Raw genomic sequence first — 21,748 nt, 5'->3', positions numbered from 1 at the left:
TGTGGAAAGTACAGTTTTTGAGGCAGTGAAATCGTGTCATGTGTTGTTTTTCAAAAAGTCAGTTAAGGGACTGCATAGACTATAAATAGCTGGAACATAAAACCTGACCTAAAGCAAAAACTCAGTAACTGATAATACAAATCTGTTGCCCTGCAACCAAAAGTATATTATGCCACCAGTCACCCAAAATAAGAGTGATCCTAAAGCCCAATTTATACTTCTGTGTCGATTTTACGCCATAGCCCAACAGGTGAACCCTATGCCGTAGCCTATGATGTGCGACCGTCAATGAAGAAGCAGCTTGGCAAGTTTAACCCACAAACGAAGGAGAAACAGCAACTTGATGTTTATGTTTTGAGAAGACCAGCAGTGATGGAAGTAAATAAACAACGACTAATGTTGCAGTTTCAGTTAAATCACTCCTCAACCTGGTCTTTGGTTTTTTACTTGACGGGAGGGGTTCTAGTGGACCAAACACATACCTCATTCACACAGACCTCTGGTCCCAGAAAATACCCATAAAATTGCCAGACAAGCTTCTGTGTGAACAAAAACTCGTTCCGTTAATCTTCTGGGATCGTTGCCGGAAAGAGGACCTAGTAAGATACGCGGGTAACCCTCTGTGTGAACAAGAAGCCGCAAAAATGCCGTAATGGGCGTGTCGAAGTGAGGACGCGCGCGTCATCATCACAACACAAGTTATGGTTCAGCTCCTTACAACGAGATAACATGCATATAAACATTCACCACGAGAAATGTTGCAAACTAGATTGACGCAGTAATCAGGAAATGATAAATGAGACGCATAAACAATGACGCACGTGCCGTAGTGAGGACGCGCGTGTCATGGCAACATGAAGTTGGTTCAACTCTTTAAAATGAGAGATTTACAACATTCACAACGAGAAATGTCAGCAAACTGGACTAAAGCAGATATCAGGTAAGTCAGCTCATTACTTACTGCGTTGAAACGGAGATCATTCAGCAACATAAAAGAATATCACGTGACGTGCTCATTTGAGCTATAATAAACGAAAATACCCGCGCGTCATCCCAACAAGTCGTTCAGCTCCTCAAAATGCAGGTTTTAAATGCATATAAACAATCACGATGAGAAATGTCTGAAAACTGTATTAAAGCAGAGCTCAGGGAGCTCGTCAAATATCCACTCTGAAGCTGAGATCATTCACCAGCATTAGAACAGTGCGTCACGCGCTCCTTAATAATCTTATCATAAACAAAAGTGCACGCGACTGGTTCTTGGAGGGAGAAATAATATACAATATGCAAACTTCAGACGCTGCGTAGAAGAGAGGGCGGGACTTTCAATAGGTCACGTGTCTTTCCGGGACCGTCACATGCCGGATAAACTTGGCAGTGTGAATGAAAAAAATCTAACTATTCCGAAAAAATCCAGGATTCATATGCCGTGTATTTTACGGAATTTGTGTGTGAAAAGGGCTACAGTTTGTCAAGGTGCACATCAGGCTACCCAGAGCTACGCAGAGGCTATGGATAACCAACGGCGTAGCTATGGCGTAGACCTTACGCACGACTATAAATTGGACTTGAAGCTGCAACAAAGGTCTATTTACCTCCATCACTGCTGATACTTGTCCAACAACGTACACACAAGCTGCCTTTTCTTCGGCTTTGCCTTAATACTGTAACATGCCCATGGACATTGCCTAATATCGACCTGCATGTGTAATTGCACGTTGATGCAGAAGTATAAATAGTATAAAGAGACCACGGTTTAGGTCCTACGCAAAAGGATAAATCGCACTTAATGCTTTGTGCACACCACCAGCGGTTGTGTGTCATCTCTCTTTTTAAATTTGGTCGTTAGGAGGCGTGGCTAATTTTGTTTGTCCCAGTAACAACTATAAACAAATGAGTAACTATCCTTTATGATGAAAGATGATGTGAACTCATGGGTAGTCTCTCCCAAAAGTCACTTATCATTTTCATAAATTTAAACTGTTCTTAATTTTGTTGCATTGCTGGGCACGTCTACTTCTTGATGGCAGCGGTCACTGTCACTTGTATTGCCGGAAGTCGCCAAGCTTGCATTAAAATGAACAAAACCGCATCACTCCGCCATTGCTAGTTGCTGGTGGTGTGCACGCAGCATTAAGTGGAAAGATGAAAAGTAGGGCTGTAACGATTAATCGCATTTCCTATTAAAAATGCCTCTCTGAAATCGATTCTGAATCAGAAGGCTGCGATTCAGTGTTTCATGCATAGCTTGTGCGTGTACTACGGCATTTGGTCAGTAGGAAGTCCTTATCAATCTAAAATCATAATGAGTTGGAGTCGTTTATAACGTGCATTTAAAAAAGCAACACTTGTTAAACAAAATCATTCAAAATATTCTTTATTATCATAAAAATACCTGAAACAATTTGAAGAACAGCGTTATAAATATTCCTATAGACATTTCCTCGCTTCCCTCAGTCTTGTTTACTCGGATGTACGTCATTGCTTACGTTGTACGAGTGTCCACTACTGCTAGAACACTTGAAGTGGGTTCAAATGGATCGCCCTAAGCCCTTGATAACAGTGAAAGTGGAGACTGCCCCCTCAATCATTTGAACTGTGCAAAGCGCAAGCTGCTGAAGTGAAGTCACAATCGTATTGCATTGTGGTATATGGAGCTGCCTGAAGTGTACATATGAAGTAGACTCGCTCCCTTGGTCAAAATCAAGGGAGCGAGGGTCTGTGCATATAAACTTCCCTCGTCCAATTCAAGAAGTGGAACGCACTTCAAAATGGCAACAGGGATTCCCTCGAGGATAAGTGTTTGGGGAAGTTTGCGAGTGCGTGTCTAAAACTGGAGTGGAATGCAGCCCTGGAATAGGGTTTGTAATGCTACATCTTCTGTGGCACAAAAGGAGTTTCGGCATGAGAGCTCCCCCTGGCTTTGGGATGTGCCATGATTTCACCATAATTCATTCAAATTCATTTATTGAGAAAACGCACCTTTGCACGACTAACCGTTACAGCCCTAATGAAAAGGTTCCCCGAGGAAAGTTGTGCCCTTTCAGTGATGTTCCCAAAAGTCGTACTCACCTGACTCACATAATACGCCCGTGTAACCTGCCTGGCATACACAAGTGAAGTTGCCGACACCTTGTATGCACTGTGCTCCGTTAAGGCACGGGCTTTCTTGGCATTCATCAATATCTGCAGGCAATAAACACATACACACACGCACACACACATGGATATTTATTCAGCTGATTAATATATCCTCCACACCATTCCCCTCACTCTGAAAGTATGCACTTCTGGCTGTGAAAGGTATTAGAGGTTTGATACATCTCTGCAGGCTGGACTGTGGGAACGAACAGGAGGCTGAAGCCAGCAGAGCGCCAGGGGATAAGGGGAGGACAAAATCAGTGAGAAGAGAAGGCACAGCACAAAAAGAAGAACTTTTTAAGTTTTTAAACCTTATCCATTCTTGATCACATTCTATCTTTCCAGACTTTGGAGAAATTCATTATGATTTACTGTTTTCTACATAAAATCATTCTACACAATGTAGAGACTATTTTTCTTTTGATATCTCTAATATTGACTAAGAAATGGTATATCAAAAATTGAAATTAAAGTAAAATTAATGATTAAAATCAATCTTTAATACTGCTAATTTAATAATTAGATTATGAACTGTTAGCCTGGCTTTCACAGACATTCTTTATTTTAGTTTATTTGACTATGTTGGCCTTTAACTATGCCCTTTACACAGATTTTACCTGTTTCACATGTTGTCCCCGTCAATCCCACTGGACACAGGCAGATAAAGAAGTTGATCTTGTCCACACATGTTCCTCCATTCTGACAGGGGTACGAGGAGCACTCATCAACCTCTATCCAAACATATAAAATATTTGACAAATGATTCCTATTAAAAGTGCACACAGGAATGAAAACATGACGGGAATCCTAAAGTGGAGAGGGTGAAGGAAAAGGTAATGATTTGACCACAACATAATGTTGGATGAGCTCTACAATGTGTATTACATTCACTAGGGAAACACTAGAGGGAAATTCTCTCCCTCAGATTGTCCCCTGGCTTACAGGGTGGAATTCTGTTTTTACAAGCTGACTTGCTCTTTCCTGGCAAGATGAGTACAGGTTGTGAGGGATGGAAGTATTTCATCATTCCTTTACCTATCTGGCACCTGCGTCCTGTGAAGCCAGCCAGACATGAGCAAGTGAAAGAGGGATTTCCAGTGATGCAGTCATCAATGCATTGGCCACCATGTAGACAAGGCCTCAAGTTAGGACAGACAGAGGCTGAGGATAAGAATACAGTTTGCACAGTCTGAGTGCATTGCCCTTTTTCTGTTTCTATAGAAGTTCATTATGCATAGATACATAAATTATTTCTGGCTTTAATGGTTTACCTGAGTCATTGCAACCACCCACTTGCACATGGGCATCATCAATGCGAAAGACCCAGCGGCCAGGATAGCCCACATTAGTGGTGGTCTCAACTTCAACAATGTCATCTGTGCGAGAGCCTGGGATGTTGAAATAGCGCTTCCCATCCCCAGCGTTAAAACCTGCCTAGGAATAGAGAGGATGGGGGTGAGAGTTCTTCCAGAGTGTTTATTTTCACATAAATGTAAAAAATTTGAAAATATTTGGGTCTGACAGTCACAGTGATTGTCTATTGGACACAGTCACTGACTGTTCTGGCAGAATGGCATAGACCAACAGAGAACTATACTGTCAGAAAAAAATGGTAACAAAATCGTCCCATGCTGTCATTGGACCAGTATCCTTTTAAAAAGTACACCTTAAGAGTTCGTATTAGTACTTCAGAGCTACCAATTAGTCCCAAAGAGTGCATATTGGTACCACAAAGGTACATATTGGTACCAAGTTATAGATATCTGTATCTAAATGGTACACATTAGAACCTTTATAAAGGGTACTGCCCCAGTGACAGTTTGGGACATTTTTGGGCCACTTTTTTTCTGACAGTGTATAAATACAAACAGCTGCACAGACCACAGCAACGAGCCTTCAGCATGGGTTTAATGTAGATGTACAATGACCTTACCTGTGCAGCTATGCCGCCCAGGCCAGCTAGGTCACCACCACTGGTAGCATGCATCCCTGTTGTCCACGTTATATTGTGGTACTGGAAGATGGTAAAGGACAGCTCACCATCTGTGATGAGCACTACTTGAAACGTGTTCACCTTTAGGAGAGAACAGAAGGCACCAAATGTTCAATATTCATTATCTTTCTTGGAGATCTTCTGAAGAAATATTTTATTTAGGACTTCATTCTAATTTTTAAAACCCTATAAACTTCCACTGAAGAATATGAAGCTTAAAGTTAGATGAACTATCTAGCATGAAAGTTGATTTAGGACCTGCTGTCAAGTCCGTTATAAAAAAGCTTTGAAGTAGCCCTGTTGTAATAGCACTATACAGTTGTACTGATTATATAATTTCGAAGGTTATGTATCTATTACCGGAGTTATTGAGCTTCCGCCGAAAAATGTAACTTGATACCAGGTAGCAATCAGCACCCATGTAGTGACAAATGTAGGGAACTCTGGGAAGTAACGGCTGATGTCTGCAGTGGCTTTCAACAGGATTGCAGGATCTTTGCTCTCCCGATAAAAGACTTTTCCTGCACGCCGGTTGTCAACATCTGCCCAGAATGGAGCCACCACTCTGCGGTCTCCAGCAATAGGAAATGCCACAGGGGTGAACTGGGACACCTCCCTCAGGAAAGACACCAGGCCATTGTTGTTGACCTAAAAGCGAGTACATGCTCAGGGTTAGAATTATAATAGTTAGGATACAAAAGTTCTTTTTGCTCACCTCTCTGGCACAACAAATTTTCAAGTTTACCTTATGAGACTGGAATACCAAAGAATCCGTAGACCAACAGAAATCAAATGAAACCAAACCATGCAAAAAACGAATTTCCAAGGATTCGTTGAGAACTATAAACTGAAAATGTGATGTGTTGTAGTGACTCTTGCAGTAGATGATATTGCGAAAGGCCTGTGTGGGGACCAGGAACTCTCTGGAACAGTAACTTGATGACTACGATGCATGAAACATGCTGACTTGTAATAAGCGAAGACAGGATAACGAGTCCAGCAGTGTGTTGACACTCTAGAGTAAGCAGTAGCCTTGTAGGATGAAAGAGTAAGGCAGGCTCCTATGGCGGATATATCCCTTTCCACATCAGGGAACAGACAGCTGCCTTGTTCTGCCAGGCATCCGTGTCTTGCAGCTGAGCAAACCAAGGGACTGTTCAGACACACTGACTCACCTCTCTTGTCCATTGCCAGACCAAGTGGTTTTAGAGGGTGAGGCCGTAATAACTGTCTATAATGTAACCACAGAGTCCAACACTGGTTTCGCTGACCACTAGCTTTGCTCTGTTGACTGTGAGAGCGTACTGTGATGAATGTCCAGCCCGAGAGCAGTTTTAAGTGCAAAATGTTACAATGACAAATAAACAGGTAAATTGACTAAATGCAATTGTAGTAGAATACAAGTTGCAACAAGTTATTTTTAAGAATTCGAAAGATACTACATTTATAATCCTATTTAATTTCTTTAATCATCTGATCTGTTTCTATTATCCAGTAAAAAAGCACAGAGTAACAGAGCTAGAATGAGATTTCTAACTTGTGCCAACTGGTTTGCACCTGCACAACTTAAATGTTTACTCTCTGATGCCAGCTACCCTGTCTCTTTATTTTACCATCAAAATATGACTCTTCTTTACCCACTACCACAACAAGGTAGTGTCAAAACTCAGCCTTTCTTCTGTCTTACCCATGCGTATGGAAACCATAATTTGGAGGACTTTACTGTAAAAACAGTAGAGGAAGTTTTGTTTGGCCTGACTCAGGTGCTTGGTTAATTGCTTGACCGAAGTATTCCCCTCTCTGCATCAGCGTGCTGTGGCAAACGTGTGGTTCATATAGACAAACAGCTTGCAGGGCCACAACTCTAGGGTCATTCAGAGGCGCCCTATAAGAGCATGAGAATGAGAGAAAAAGACAAAGAAAGAACCGGGAGATGGAAAAGATGGAGGTATGGAAAGTGCAGGCGCAGTTTACTGACAAATACAAACCAAAAGTGTGATTAAAGTAAATGTTTCACAGATGACCAAAACACTTGAGAATTGGCTGCTTTATTAAACTGTTTCATGGTAATGATATAAGAAGGACGCTGGGAAAGGAGAGTTATACAGACGAATAGGTCAGAAGTTTATTGAGTGGTGCATGTAGTGAAAAGGTGGCAGCAGCAGTGTACAGATATAATTGATCAAAGTTGCTTATCTTGCTGCTAAATTAGCAGCGGAAATCTTTCTGTGCACAACATTAGAGATTAATCTAGAACTGTAATGTGTGCTGGCATTTTTTTCTGATCCTTCGTAGCATGTGGAAAAACTAAAACCAGCTGCTTTTCCAAATGTCTTGATATTTTAAAGGCCTAAACTAAACTAAAGGCCTAAACAGGTAGGCCTGTCTGAAGTGTAAAAGTCTAACAAATGAGATTGGAAAACTGTTAAAGCTTTAAGAAAGAGGTAAATCTAATCTGCAAAACCACCCCAAAAGTATACCCACTTCTTTATTTGATGGCATGGGGTATACCCACTTCTACTTAAAAACAATTGGGGCATAAATTAAGATCATACCCACTTCTCCAGGCACCACTACACCACTGCCTCTACCACCCTGACGCATCACCCTAATTTCTGTCTCAAATCAACCCAATGCATTAAAATATTTTATATCTATATATTTCAATGAAGCAGCCATGATATTGTTGCATGTATACACTCTCAAAAATTCTGGGAAGAACTGTGTCAAAAATGGACAAACCAAGCTCTTGAGTTAAATATACCCAGTAAAGGTTTATATACAGTATGACCCAACAACAGGTTTTAAACAACCCAGCATTTTGTGTTGAAACAATTCAGCATAGGTTAAATTACAACCCAATGGGTTGGGTTCATCGTTTTTGACCCAGTGCTGGGTTGAAAATAACCCAGCATTCTTGTAGAGTGTAGTATTTTGTATCTTTTGCATTCTTTTAAGTTTTTCTTCTGTTTATAAGAGGGTAGGGCCAACATGATTGAATTAAGATCGCTCAACCTACCCAGTGAGTGCCATTTAGCTCTTTTGTCACTTTTTTAAATTTGACTATACAGTAATCGTCTTGTAAAAAACTTAGCCACTAATAACATTATTAAAATAATTCGTAAACAGAAATAAATTCATTCACATGCTGTTTTATTGTTAATTAAAAACATGCTGCTTTCTCTACACTCCACTTCAACCCAGCATTGGGTCAAAAAGGGACAAGCCCAGCCGTTGGGTTAACTAAAGCAGAAAATGTTTATATTTGACCAAAACAACCCATTACAACTCAAGGGGCTGTACTCATCCCCTTTTGATCCAATGTTGGGTTGAAAATATCCCATAATTTTTAAAGTGAATTAAAAAAATACTTATGTTGTCCTATCAGACCCTTTATACACAGCTTGAAATGCATACTTTCATGTGTGTACATGGTCCCACTACAATGTCATGCAACCACATTTTAAATGATTCTTAATTGGATAAATTAAAGGTTTTCACTAGGTAGTTTTCTTTAGAGTAACTGGATGTAATTTTAATACTATAGAAAAGCCATGCCAAAACAAATCCCTTCACAAAAAGGAGCACAAAAATCAGATCGGCAAAACATTTAACCTTTTAGGTGCTCATCCTAGTAATTTGAAGAAAAGGCTGAATTGGATGTTTGTATTACTGACCTTGGATTCCCTTGGCTTTCAAGCCCATATGCAGCTCTGGTGGCTTTCTTTATCATGACAGGCATTCCACAGAACACTAAACTATGACCCCTTGTATGGCACTAAACTCCCTTATATCTTAGAATAATATACAAAAATATTCTTCATACTAGGATAAATATAGTAAGGAAAATTCATTTCAGCGGTTGCCTTTTTGAACTGGGTTCAAATACCTCAAAGCCTATCATAACATATGACTTATCTTGAAATAAAGCATTACACGCCAAGTTGCCCAGCCCCTAACAAAATCACACGTATGTCCCCACATACTCTAATATTTGGGCTACTTGAGTTTAAAGGAGGAGGAGAGGAGAAAAGAGAATAGAGAGAGGGAAACAGATAAAGAGAAAAATCCCTCAAGGTTGAAGATTCCCTCTGTATAGTTGCGCAAACATGAAGTGTTGAAGTGCTGAGAATGAGCTTTAGCAGATGTGCTCTCAGTGTGCCGTGAAACCTCAAATCTTTTTGTCCCCATCATTTTCCCTTCTCTGTTTTGACTCAACCAATAGATGAAAAATTCTATGCCTAAAACAATTATAAACATCCTTTATATAGCCTCCCATACAAACAACTTGTTGGGAGGTATTGTTTTCCTAACTTAAGCCCTGAAAATCAGCGGTGGAGGTCTGTTCCTTATTCAAAACCTACACACAATTTCATTCACATTAATTATAAACTCTAAGCTTTTTAAATTTCCATGAAAGTTGATATAATGTTTTCCTTGCATTGAATGTCATCCCTTTCTACCCTTTATCTGTACCATTCATAAGTTTAGTTAATTAAAAGCCTGCGTTGTTTGGCATCCCCCGAGACACTTTACAGATGCATCTGCGTTCTGTTAAAGGGATCTCTCCTCTCTGCAATAGAGCAGCTGGGAAGGTCCAGTGGGAAGACACTTGAACTTGTTATCCGAGGCTGAAGATGAGGAGGAGGAAGGGCAAAGGTAGGTGAAGGGACACGGAAGAGGTCACGGGTACATTTAAATTCTCCCAAACCAGATCAGAAGGACAAAATTATGCACAGCAGTTAAAACAATGTTGGGTCAGGATAACCTTGCTCTCACAATTCCTGCCAGTATAGAACGTTTGTGTATTTTATATTTAGCTGTAGTACTGTAGTTTTATAAAACAAATTTTTCCAAATAGTTTTGGAGTGGGACTCAATAAGAAAAGACCATGCAGCACTGATTCCTTTTCCGTTTCACTTTGAAGATGCTCCCAATTTGGTGCAGGAGATTTTTTGTTTTTCTACCCCAAAGGCTTACAGTAAAATGCTCATCCGGAATAAGATCTATGATGATCTGTCCTTGTGTACCCAATGTTCAAAATCAGCTTTTGTTGAGAAGAGATCAACATGTGGTCACAGTGCAAATAAAGTTACACTGCAACTGATTCAGTTAAAGCAGCCCTGGAGCATTATGTTATGTCATGCCTCAAAGCACTGGTGAATTATAATCTTTGATTTTCATTCAACTCAGAGTAACATATGGTGTCCCTGTAGCTCAACATGACAGAGCATCGTGTTTGCATCACAAAGGTCATGGGTTCGAATTCCCAGGAAAAGTGCATACTAGAGAACAATGTAAAGATTGAATGCACCATAAGTCACTTTGGATAAAAGTGTCTGCCAGATGCACAACTATAAATGTACTTCCCTGTTTGCACTTGGTTTATTGTTAGAGAAATGCCCCTCTTTCTGTTCTTAGCATCCATGTGTCCTTAATCACATTGAGCTAATCTAATCTTAGATATACAACGCTATCTACAGCAGGTCTTGTCTCGTCTCCAATTCCATGAATATTTACACACTTTGACATTTGAGACCACTCAGGATGATGTGCTCAGGCTTCACAAGTTAAGTTATACATACAATCTTAACATCATGCTATTTTAGTAGTATGCCTTTGCCAGGACATGAATCTAAGTGACTTATGACTTTAAAATAGCTCAGAAAAGAAACACAATATTACCCCTAAAATTCGTGTGGGTGCAGTATGAATGACATTTAGCGGCTGGACAGGAGATTGTCGAGTGGCATGTCTGCTGTGTCACTCGTCCACTGCATTGGGATTGTGATCTCATTTATCCACTAGCTTGTAGCCCAGTCTGGAAACCTAACCTCTGTTGCCGTGGTACCTCGACCGAGGCTGGACAGAGTGTTGGAGATGAAGAGATGATGGTTAGGATTGATGCCTTGGGTGGAGCGATGTATTTTCGGAGGCAGAATGGGTGGGATGCTCGACACAACAGATGGTGTTGATTTACAAGGATGGAGCTTTCCCCGCACTGAGGCTACGAAGTGTACATGACACAGATCAAAGCACCATTTGCCAAGCCCAAAGCAGGACACAAATCTGATCAAAGCACATAGACCTGTCAGTACACTTGCCGCCCTCACGTTCTCTTATTTTCTCTTGCTCCTTCTCCTCATGACAGATCCTCTCACTCTTCTTTGCCCCCAGTCTCTCAAACCACATCTTATGCAGATGTGTAGCACCAGCAATATAAGCTGTCATCTCTTCACTGAAAACTTGTCAAGTAGTTCAGTTGCTGTGCATGTGTGGCCATATGTGTATGTGACTTGTAAAAACTTTATGGCAGAGAGGCTCATTATCCAATATTAGCCTATGAGACCTTGCTCTGTCTCAAAGGCATACATATATAAACCAATTAAGACACTGAATGAAGGAGCTGATTCTCATGCACAACAATACCAACACACAACCCTTACTTACATAGAGTCCAGTGTGCCGTTCTCCGAAGAAAGGGAAAGCCATAGATATTGCCACCAGTCCTGAGCCTCCATCATCCTGTTCGACAGTCTGGGAGTCACCCTCATCTTGGCCAAATGGGTAGAAGTCCTCTAGAGGTACAGCCGGCTCCACATCACCAAGCAAAGTAAGAAGCATGCATATGGAGAGCACTGATATCCTCAGCCACCCCATGACCTTGTCTGCACAGGGATGGAGGAGGAAAGGACTAGAAGACCAGACACTCAGAGAAGGCAACAAGATAACACTCACGGAACAACACAAGTCCCTGTGCCAAATGCTCAACCAGTGATCGTCTTTTAATCTTCTTCTTTCTGTTTTTATTTCCACCCTTTATTTCCTCTCAGGTCTTCTCTCACCAGTGGTACTTTGGCTGTTGGTCTAAGACGAGGAGGTAGATTCCTTGCATTCTGTGTGCTGCTGGGTGCTTAAGAGCTGCTGTGCTCCGTGCTGCTCACTGAAATGAACAGAGTGGGAAAGAGAACGAAGCAGAGCGATCCGGCTCTATTTTTTTTACAATCCAGTGACTTGGTCCCTGATGGTTAGCTTAGAAATATCCTCAATAAAACCTCTATTCTGCTTGCCAAAGGAGTTCTTTCAGACCCAGCCCCACCCCCCCAGGGATTCACTACCTTGCATGAGTAGAGACTCTCATCCAATAGCTAAACAGAGACCGGTAACTGGATAAGCACTGGGTGGAGCTATGGTAATCAAAGGACTGCTTTAAAGAGCCTCTGACAGGGCACTCTCCTCTGCTCTTAACCTTTGCTAAGAAATACTCTTCCCTGCAAGCATGTTTCAGTGGGGTACACTTTACCACATAGTAGTGTAAGTGCCCCCGTAGTTGTCACGTCAGTCATATTTTGCAGATGTTCAAAGGGAAGAAATACATAAAAGCCCTCTGAACAAGAAAGCAAAAATTTAACGAAGGCTTTCTTTGTCATATGATTTCAAAGATAATTTCAAATATGCCTGAAACAGCTGCCCCGGGCTTTGTTGTAAAGGTTATAGTGTTTCTTTTCTCAGTGAAGATTCTTTCAACTCAGGTGGATATTATTTGTAATTGGAATCCAATCTTGGAGCCAGAACATCACAAGGGATCTTTTATAGGTAGATTATAGCTTGTTTGCGCACATCATAAACTATTGCAATTATCCAAAATGAACAAACTTAAATTCTTCAGATCTGGTTGTTTGTTCCTATGTATGTTTTGTTTGACTAATAAAAATACTTTGTGACGAAACAAATCAGTTATTTTATAGTTATTAATTAAGAAACATTTTCACACAAATAACAACATGGAATATATGAAAGACACAAAACAAAAATTTTATTTCATCAGTTATTTTTCTATCCGGATTTTGTTTATTCATTCAGCCTGTAATTACGCAAATTTTTACAAACAAAATAATATGATTTTTATACTCAAAATGGCTTTGTGTAATTAAATAATAGCAACAATGGTGTAAGTTACATAGTTTTAAACATGTTAGAAAGTAAAAAGAGAATAACTGTGTAGTTTAAGTAGTCGTTTAAAAGAGGACCTATAGTGGTAACTACAGTTCTTTAAGAATCGGTGTAAGATTTTCATATAGAGGTAAAAATTTGCTTAATACTCTAAGAAGAGCAGTGGTGAACTAAAGGTAGATTTATGTTTTTTTCAACAGTTCGCTTCTCAAATCCTTAAAACAATTTGCCAATTGAGAAGTGTTTGTGAAAACAGTGATCTCTTTGTTTGTTGTTATTGGGTTCTTATAGTGTGGATCAGAATTACTTAAACTATTTGTGCAACAATTTTAGTCCAACACGATTCTCCCTGAGACCAGTGATTCAGGTGTTTTAATATGTGTGTGTGTGTGTGTGTGTGTGTGTGTGTGTGTGTGTGTGTAACATTTAATCTGGCTTTGCATGTAATGGTCCTGTTTTATTGGTTATAGGGCTTAAAGGAGAAACAGATGTTTTGTGACACACAGCTGTCAGTGGTCAGATGTTGGTCACTTTGGCTGAATCCCAGGCCAGTGGGTTTTTAGAGCCTCAATTGCAGCATCTGCCTCATATACGCTTGCCTCCTCTTCATCTCCTGCTCCAACTGCTCCTTTAATGTTGACACCTGAGAAACACACGTATTACTACATGAAAGCAGTGTCTGGAAGCATAACTTATGTTGACTTTTCCATATGTAGTTTGTACTATTATGTATGTATGTAGTTTCGAACCTGCTCCTCCAAGCAGTGAACCCTCTGTCGATGGGCTTTCTCGCGAGCCTCCACGGCTTTCTCTGCCTGCTTTTGGGAGTCCCTCATCCGCTCTGTCTCTACATCCAGTTCTTGCCTGTGCCGAGCTGTCACTTCCAGGAGCCTCTGGGAGTAAGTTTGTTCCAGGATAGAGATCTGAGACTATAGAAAAAACCTCCTGTCAGTGGTGAGTGAGGGTCAGTGCTAGTTAAATCCAGGACACAAACAAAATGAGCTGCAAACGGGAAGTGTTTTTCACAAAGAAAATGTTCATATGACACATTTATTATTATTAGTGGTACTTGCTATGGCAACCATCATTATTACCATTGCTCAATACTCAGGGTTAGGAGTTCATTCACATCAGTAAACCTGACTATTACAGTATTACAATTTAGTGCTGAATTGTTTCACACTATTTGGGCTACAAACATGTATTTTACCTCAAATTGTGCAGCGTACTGAGAGATATACTATTACTAGTTTTCAGGTGGCTTACTGTACAATACAATTAAGTTTATAACCTATAGTTTTATGGCAATAAGGTTTACTTGATTGTCAGATTAAACTAAAGCAAAAATTCTGTTGAACAGACGCTATCTATATAAAAATACCCTTTTCCCCTCTCACCTGTAGTGCTTGACTTTCTAATTGTGCCTCATTTAGCTCCTGCTCCAGATTTTGGACTTTTTGTTCTTGCTGTTCTCTCTCACGCCCAAAGTGCAATGCCTCCTCCTCCTTCCTGCGGCGATTCTGTTCCACCTGCACATAACACAAGCACAAAACATACCACATCATATGGAGTCATATACATTAATGTGTTTCAGTCGTATAGATGGTTTCAGCAGCAATAACATAAGCAAATGGCTTTTGTGGACTAAACACAATTTCTGGACTAAATGCAACTTCCGGTAGATTTCCACATTGAATCAATAACAACAGAGCACTTTTACAGTCGTTCATTTCTGATAACAAGGGAAATAAATGACAAGTAAATTACATTCGTTCATATGTCATGTTTAAAGCGCATCAACTATTACACTAAACTAACGTTACTGTGTAAAATGAATGTATACAATGTTAGCTACTGGTGGTCGTTGAATTCTTGCCTGGCTGCCAAACTTCTCCGCACAGTTGTGATCCATGCTCTTCATGTACCTTCGCCTTTAGCAAATCAAAACATTTATTTTTCGCCAAGTTATTTGTTTCAAGTTTAGCCACTAGCCAGACCGATAAATACTGTAAATACAGACTGCCTTAACTGAAGTTCACTTCGGTTTAAGGCACGTAACCGCGACAATGTGCGTGCCTCGTTTGAAATAGAGAAAAGAGGATGTCTATAGAGAAAAGACAATAAGAAGACTGATCAGTAAATTCACACACACATCCAAAGATTAAAGTCATGCTTGTCACAAATCCCCCAAAACCTTCCATGCGAGATAAACTGCAAACAAGCTCTGGTGCTAACTTACCCCAACCAGTTAAGGACAGACAGCAAACTGTGATTATTTACACACAAAAAAATAATGCACTGATTATATATAAATAGTAGCAAATTATTTTTGAAATAAATTGGAGAAAGTCAACTCTTTTATTCTGTGCACAAGGCAAAATCTCTAAAAGTGAAACATATGCAAAAAGGCACTAAAAGTATGACATTTATTGTTATCTAAATACTCAGTGCAGTGCTATTGTAGCATAATGTGTTAAAGGGACACTCCACTTTTTTGAAAATATGCTAATTTTCCAGCTCCCATAGAGTTAAACATTTGATTTTTACTGTTTTGGAATTCATTCAGCTGATCTCCGGGTCTGCTGCCACCACTTTTAGCATAGCTTAGCACAATCCATTGAATCTGATTAGACCATTAGCATGCCGCTCAAAAATAACCAAAGAGTTTCTATATTTTTCCTATTGAAAACTTGACTCTCCTGTAGTTACATTGTGTACTAAGACCAACGGAAAATGAAAAGTTAAGATTTTTTAGGCAGATATAGCTAGGAACTATTCTCTCATTCTGGTGTAATAATCAAGGACTTGCTGCCGTAACATGGCTGCAGGAGGTGCAATGATATCATGCAGCGCCTGAAAATAGTGCCCTTGGTAACTTTCAATAGCAGGAGACTATTTTCAGGCACTGCTTAAAATCATTGCGCCTCCTGCAGCCATCTTGATTAGTACGCCAGAATAAGAGTATAGTTCCTAGCCATATCTGCCTAGAAAATCCCAACTTTAGTACACGATGTAACTAAAGAAGAGTCAAGTTTTAAATAGGAAAAATATCAAAACTATTTGGTTATTTTTGAGCGCAATGCGTATAGTCTAATCAGATTCAATGAATTATGATAAGCTATGCTAAAAGTGGTACCGCCAGACCTGGAGATCAGCTGAATGGATTCCAAAATGGAGTAAAAATTAAATGTTTAACTCTAGGGAAGCTGGAAAATGAGCATATTTTGAAAAAAAGTGGTGTCCCTTTAAAAATTAACACATGCTTTCTTAGAGTGTGTAGTAAATGTTCCAAATTATATATATATATATATATATATATATATATATATATATATATATATATATATATATATATATATACATACATATATATATATATATATATATATATATATATATATATATATATATACATATATATATACATACATATATACATACATACATACATACATACATACATACATACATACATACATACATACATATATATATATATATATATGAAGTGTTTACAATGGTTTGACATGTACCTTCTCCAGGGTGCGTTTTAAAGAGGACCTGTCTTTGCCCAGACGAACCAGCATCCTCTCCAGCTCAGCTTTCTCTCCCTCCAGCTGATGGACAGTGGCCTGCAGGGCAGTCACCTGCTCCTGTAGCTGGTCCTTCTCTCCATGCAGGAGTGCACAGCTCTCTTTTGCCTCCTGCTCAGCCTGATGCCTATGTCTCACAGCCTATTGAATTAAAAACATATAGAAAATATACCATCAATATGGCAGTCTGGATAATAACTGGTTCTAAATCAGTTAGCGTGTTAGAATGTAAATTATTTACAAAAAAGTAAAAAAGTAATATAATACCAAAACGTTTTCCAGAATTTGTTAGACATGTGTGTCTTTGAAGACCAAGCATTATTAAAAACTTTGTCTTAACAGTAGAAGTATTCATGTGTACATGACCTCCTGCAGGCAGCGTGTCTGTTTGTCCAGTTCGGAGACCCTAAGCTCCGACTCTTCCTGGATTCTCTGCAGGCTCTGAAGTCTTTCACTCAGGCAATGATTTTGCGCCCGACTGTCTGTCAGAGCCTCCCGTGTCTTATCTATCCTCTCCTGCCACACAGACACACAAACATGCATTGGCAAGAATGAACAGCCTTAAGTCTTACCTATACCTAATCAGACACCCACATCAGCTTTAATGAGGAGGATCTTTTTCCATCTCTCTTTCTTTTTTCTCCTCTGGTCTTTATTTATTGGCAAAAGCTGGCAGGTCGAAGGCAAACTAAAAAAGATTTACACTGAGGGTGTAGTGTTTTTGTTTGTACAGCATCTCTAAAATACTGACTCATACTACGGCTTAAAAGCCCTCAAGAGGAGCCGTAGAAAAATTAATGAGTTCAGTTCAGCGTTTTATTGAGCCATCATCCAGCACCTTCAGGAAAACAGGCGGGAAAGGTAAATACCAAAAAAGCCAAACCTGGAAAAGTTATGGAGCCACAGCATAAATCAGTGTACATTGTGGCCATGGTAGTACGGTGATTTGGGGATTTCAATTAAAGCTCTGTGTAAATTCAAATCAAGCCTTAAACTTTTAGCATTTTTAGCCAACTAAGAAAAGGATTTGCTTTGCAACTTGTTGCCATGAAAAGTTTCCATATGCTGAGCTCTTAGGGGTGGTTTCCCGGACAGTGATTAGACTAGTCCTAGACTAAAATAAATGTAAGAGCTGTCAAAACTGACAACAACTTGCACTGACATATCTTACAATACATCAGTGCCCTTTGTTTTGCCTCAAAATGAACACAAGTAATGTTTTTAGTAAGGCGTGTTTGTTAAAAAAATGTATATTTCATAATTAAACTAAGGCCCAGTCCTGGCTTAGGGTAATCCCTGTCCGGGAAACTACCGCTTAAGAGTTTGTTTTATGTACTTCTCTACATTATCTATGCTACACAATCATACACCTGCTAATGGCCTATGCATAACATAAACTATTCACATTAAAACACTTTGCATCTACATTTAGCACACAAACCCATGCTGACCTGCAGCATCTTTCGGTCATGCTCGCTGGCTGTTAGAGCTCGCTGCAGTTGTGCAGACTGATCTCTTGCTGCTCCTGCTGCAGCGTTGCTGTCTGCCAGCGTTGCAGTCTTAGCCTGCAGTTGCTCTCTCAGCTGGGTTTCTTGCAGTTCTGCATGTGCCAGGGCAGTTGCCAACCTTTCACCCTCAAGCTACATAGAGGCAACAGAGCTGTATTATAGTTTGCTATGCAAAGATTAATAATTAATAACCAATTCGTTTTTTAGCAGAGGCTTTTACTAAAGAAGACCTACATACATTACAATTGCAGGAGTCACTATGGAGGTTAAGTAAGGAATAATGTAGAGGTTGTTATCACAGAAATAAGCCCAGACAGGGTCTTGTATCACACAGAAGGGGCTTATTTTGTGATAACAACTGGCTGCCTGTACATTATACCGCTTATTATAAGGATATTTACCTCACAAGTAAGGTAAGGAACATTAAAGGAACAGTATGTAAGAAATGTATATCAATTAATCATAAAATGGCCCTGATATGTCAGTAGACGTTAAGAAATCAATTTCATTTCAAATTCTTATATCACTGACAACAGTGGGCTGGTCAGGATATTGTCATTTAAAAAGTGGAGTTGCAGCCCTCAACTCATGTTTATGTTGTCATGTTGTGTATTGGCCACCAGTTGTGTGATTGCAGTACCAGTTTTAGCCACAAGTTTTGTGATTGCAATACCAGTTTAAGCCACAATCCAACATACTGTTCCTTTAAATATTGATTTGAAATATTTTTACCAAATGTACTTTTCGCTTTTAAGCTGAGACAAGACGTTCAAATGTCACAAAGTTTAATCATTTGTAAATATAACGTCACAGGCTATTACATGTTATTAAAAGACATTTACATTTCATTTTTGCCCAGTATTAAGCTGTACCTGTCAAAATGATTTGCAGCATCTGGGTTACCGTGTGTTATTAGTCTTGAGGGGTTGTTGTGTAAGGAATAATCAACAACGAGCCATTGAATTATAAGAAAATAATGCACACGAAGGTGCGACACGACGCGAAGTGCGGGTGTGCATTATTTTCAAATAATTCAAAGGGCCGGAGTCAATTATTCCTTTTATGCAACACATTTTTACTCCCCAAGGCGTCAAAATCTGAAGCATGTTCAAACGCTTTCAGCGTCACAGTATGAAGACGCGAAGAGTGCCCTTTATGCATCACTATAACGACGAAATGGGAACTCCGTGGCCTTCATGCTAATCATGACTTGGGGTTTGGATGTCAGTTTAAGTATTGGTTTATACTTTTTGTCTTCTGATTTTTAAGCCATTGTTGCTTGGGGTTAGGGTTAGAGTTCGGGTTAGGATGTCTGTATTGGTTTATACTTTTTGTCTTCTGATTTTAAACCATTGTCGCTTGGGGTTAGGGTTAGAGTTGGGTTTGGGTTAGGATTTAATTTTATGTAACAGAAAGTCGTTCTAACCCCAACCGACAATGATAAAAAATTTGGAACAAAAATTTAGTAGTTACCGTCCAGAAGTGGCATGATCCTGTCGATCATAGCATTACGTAACGCCATCACCTTCCGGGATTCCCTTTCGTCTGTGTCTGACGCTGGGGGATTGGCATGGGGGCAGCGGAGTTCCCATTTCGTCCATGTGGTGATGCATGGGGGCACCCTTCGCGTCTTCGTGCTGGCGCTGGGGCGGTTTGAACATGCTTCAGGTTTTGACGCCTTCGGGAGTGAGAATGGGTTGTCTTATACCACGGTTACCACAAACATTGCTCTGGTGCTTATTTTTAAGACATTTGACATGTTAGGTGTGCGGTTATCAGAAATTAATGCATACCCACGGAACATTTCTCAGCCAATCAGAATACAGCATTCAACAGAGCCGTGGTATAACTGGAAATAACATAACTTGGAATGCCACGACTGGCCAATCAGAATCAAGCATTTTAGAGTGCCGATAAATGAAAGTAAGGGGCATTTACACCTGGTCACTTCATGCGTTTTCTCTGATCAGATAGCTATCTGATCGTAAAAAGACCAGGTGTAAATGCCCTCTGAAACGTTTTCCAGACGGATTTAAATCTGATCGCTCAAACCACTTCAGGAGGTGGTCTGGGACGCATTCCAGACGAAACTAGAGAAGTGTAAATGCATCTTGAAAAGGAGGTTTAACATAGGATGGTAGGTGGCTGGCTTGAGACCAGTGGCGGTGTCGGTAAGAACAACCCAGTCCAGTCACTTTAATTACAGAGTGTTTTATTTATTAGGCAAGTATTTTTATGTGTGTGTGGTTTATAGTTCAATAACGCACACAAGGCAGGAGACATAACATCTTTCAGCAGCAACACACAAGGATCTTCCATGTAGCATGAACAAAGGGCAGAGGCTATGCACAGGTGCTGTCTAATAAAGCCTGTGGCTGATTGAGGCTAATTAATTAAAGGTGTGGTGAGCTGCACGGGGAACTGAGAGACAAAGTGGGCGTGGCAATTGGACAGAGGAGAAACTTCCAAACAGCCGCCCCCAAATTTGCTTTGCAAATTTGCTAAAGTGGAGAGTCAAGGGGTTCAGTTAGGGCAGGGAGTGGGATGAGGCGGGCAACGGGTCTTGTGTACTGTTTGTCCCCCACCTGGACATCTGCAACTCTACAACGGCCATCTTTACCAAGATGAAGGGAAATCACTTTACCTACTGGCCAGAGGGATCGGGGGAGCTGAGGGTCAAGAATGAGAACAACAGTATTTATTTGAAGGTTAGGATTATCAGTGTACCACTTCTGTCTAGACTGGAGAGAAGGCAGATAATTTCTAATGAAGTGGGACCAAAAGTGATCAGAAAGAATCTGACTATGACGCCATTGACGGCGACTGCTTAGCTCAGAGTCAGGATATGTTACTAAGGGGAGGGAAGAGTCATGCCGCCCCATGAGCAACAGGTTAGGAGTCACAGGATCAGGATCAGCAATGTCAGAAGAGACATAACCAAGGGGCTTTGAATTGAGGATACCTTCAATTTCAATCATCACAGTGCGTAACACCTCTTCAGTGACTGCTTGGGCACCTAGGGTGGTCTGTAGGGCAATCTTGATGGAACGAATTTCACGCTCCCACGTCCCACCGAAGTTGAACTTGAAGGAGATCCTCTGTTTAGCCAGGACTGCCTGGAGGTCAGAGGTCAGGGATTGGTAGACTTCCTGTAGCTCTCTGTTGCCCCCGATAAAGTTGGTACCTCGGTCGGAGAGCAGCTCAAAAGGTTTGCCTCTGCGTGCTATAAAGCGCCTTAGTGCCATTAAAAAGGAATCTGCATTCCTGTGACTAAGTAGATCTAGATGTACACACCTAGTTGTCAGGCATTTAAAGATAATTCCCCACCTTTTCTCACTCCGTCGTCCAACTTTCACAGTGTAGGGCCCAAAACAATCTATCCCGGTGGAATAAAAGGGAGGTTTACAGAGGAGTAGGCGAGCAGGAGGAAGATCGGCCATTTGGGGAATAAGGGGTTTGGCACGGGACTGCTGGCACTTAGCACACCTGTGCTGATGTTTCCTGACAGCCTCACGACCCCTCAGGATCCAGAATTTCCTTCTTAGCTCAGCGAATAGCCT

The 21,748-nt window shown here is 40.4% G+C and overlaps 2 protein-coding genes across 4 annotated transcripts in view; both read right to left on the bottom strand.

Annotated features, from left to right (window-relative positions):
- sned1 (sushi, nidogen and EGF-like domains 1) overlaps window positions 1-12,596 on the bottom strand; it is a 41,744-nt gene extending 29,148 nt beyond the window's left edge. Inside the window, exons 1-7 of the mRNA XM_073870144.1 lie at window positions 11,585-12,596; window positions 5,495-5,782; window positions 5,075-5,215; window positions 4,413-4,575; window positions 4,177-4,302; window positions 3,759-3,872; window positions 3,073-3,186 (exon numbers count right to left, since the gene is read on the bottom strand). Coding sequence (XP_073726245.1) covers window positions 3,073-3,186; window positions 3,759-3,872; window positions 4,177-4,302; window positions 4,413-4,575; window positions 5,075-5,215; window positions 5,495-5,782; window positions 11,585-11,794 — 1,156 coding nt within the window. The 5' untranslated portion in view covers window positions 11,795-12,596. The remainder of the gene's footprint in view (window positions 1-3,072; window positions 3,187-3,758; window positions 3,873-4,176; window positions 4,303-4,412; window positions 4,576-5,074; window positions 5,216-5,494; window positions 5,783-11,584) is intronic.
- A 332-nt stretch (window positions 12,597-12,928) lies between these two features.
- Window positions 12,929-21,748, bottom strand: part of crocc2 (ciliary rootlet coiled-coil, rootletin family member 2) — a 117,912-nt gene continuing 109,092 nt past the window's right edge. For all 3 annotated transcript variants that reach the window (XM_073870142.1, XM_055213078.2, XM_073870143.1), the window contains 6 exons: window positions 18,132-18,320; window positions 17,047-17,196; window positions 16,621-16,821; window positions 14,485-14,616; window positions 13,837-14,016; window positions 12,929-13,730 (listed from right to left, as the gene is read on the bottom strand). In XM_073870142.1, coding sequence (XP_073726243.1) covers window positions 13,647-13,730; window positions 13,837-14,016; window positions 14,485-14,616; window positions 16,621-16,821; window positions 17,047-17,196; window positions 18,132-18,320 — 936 coding nt within the window. In that variant the 3' untranslated portion in view covers window positions 12,929-13,646. The remainder of the gene's footprint in view (window positions 13,731-13,836; window positions 14,017-14,484; window positions 14,617-16,620; window positions 16,822-17,046; window positions 17,197-18,131; window positions 18,321-21,748) is intronic.

This window comes from Misgurnus anguillicaudatus, chromosome 8, assembly GCF_027580225.2.
Source record: "Misgurnus anguillicaudatus chromosome 8, ASM2758022v2, whole genome shotgun sequence".
In the NCBI taxonomy this organism is placed as follows: Eukaryota; Metazoa; Chordata; class Actinopteri; order Cypriniformes; family Cobitidae; genus Misgurnus; species Misgurnus anguillicaudatus.
The sequence above is the reverse complement of the archived record's forward strand: the minus strand, read 5'-3'. Positions and strand labels throughout refer to the sequence as shown.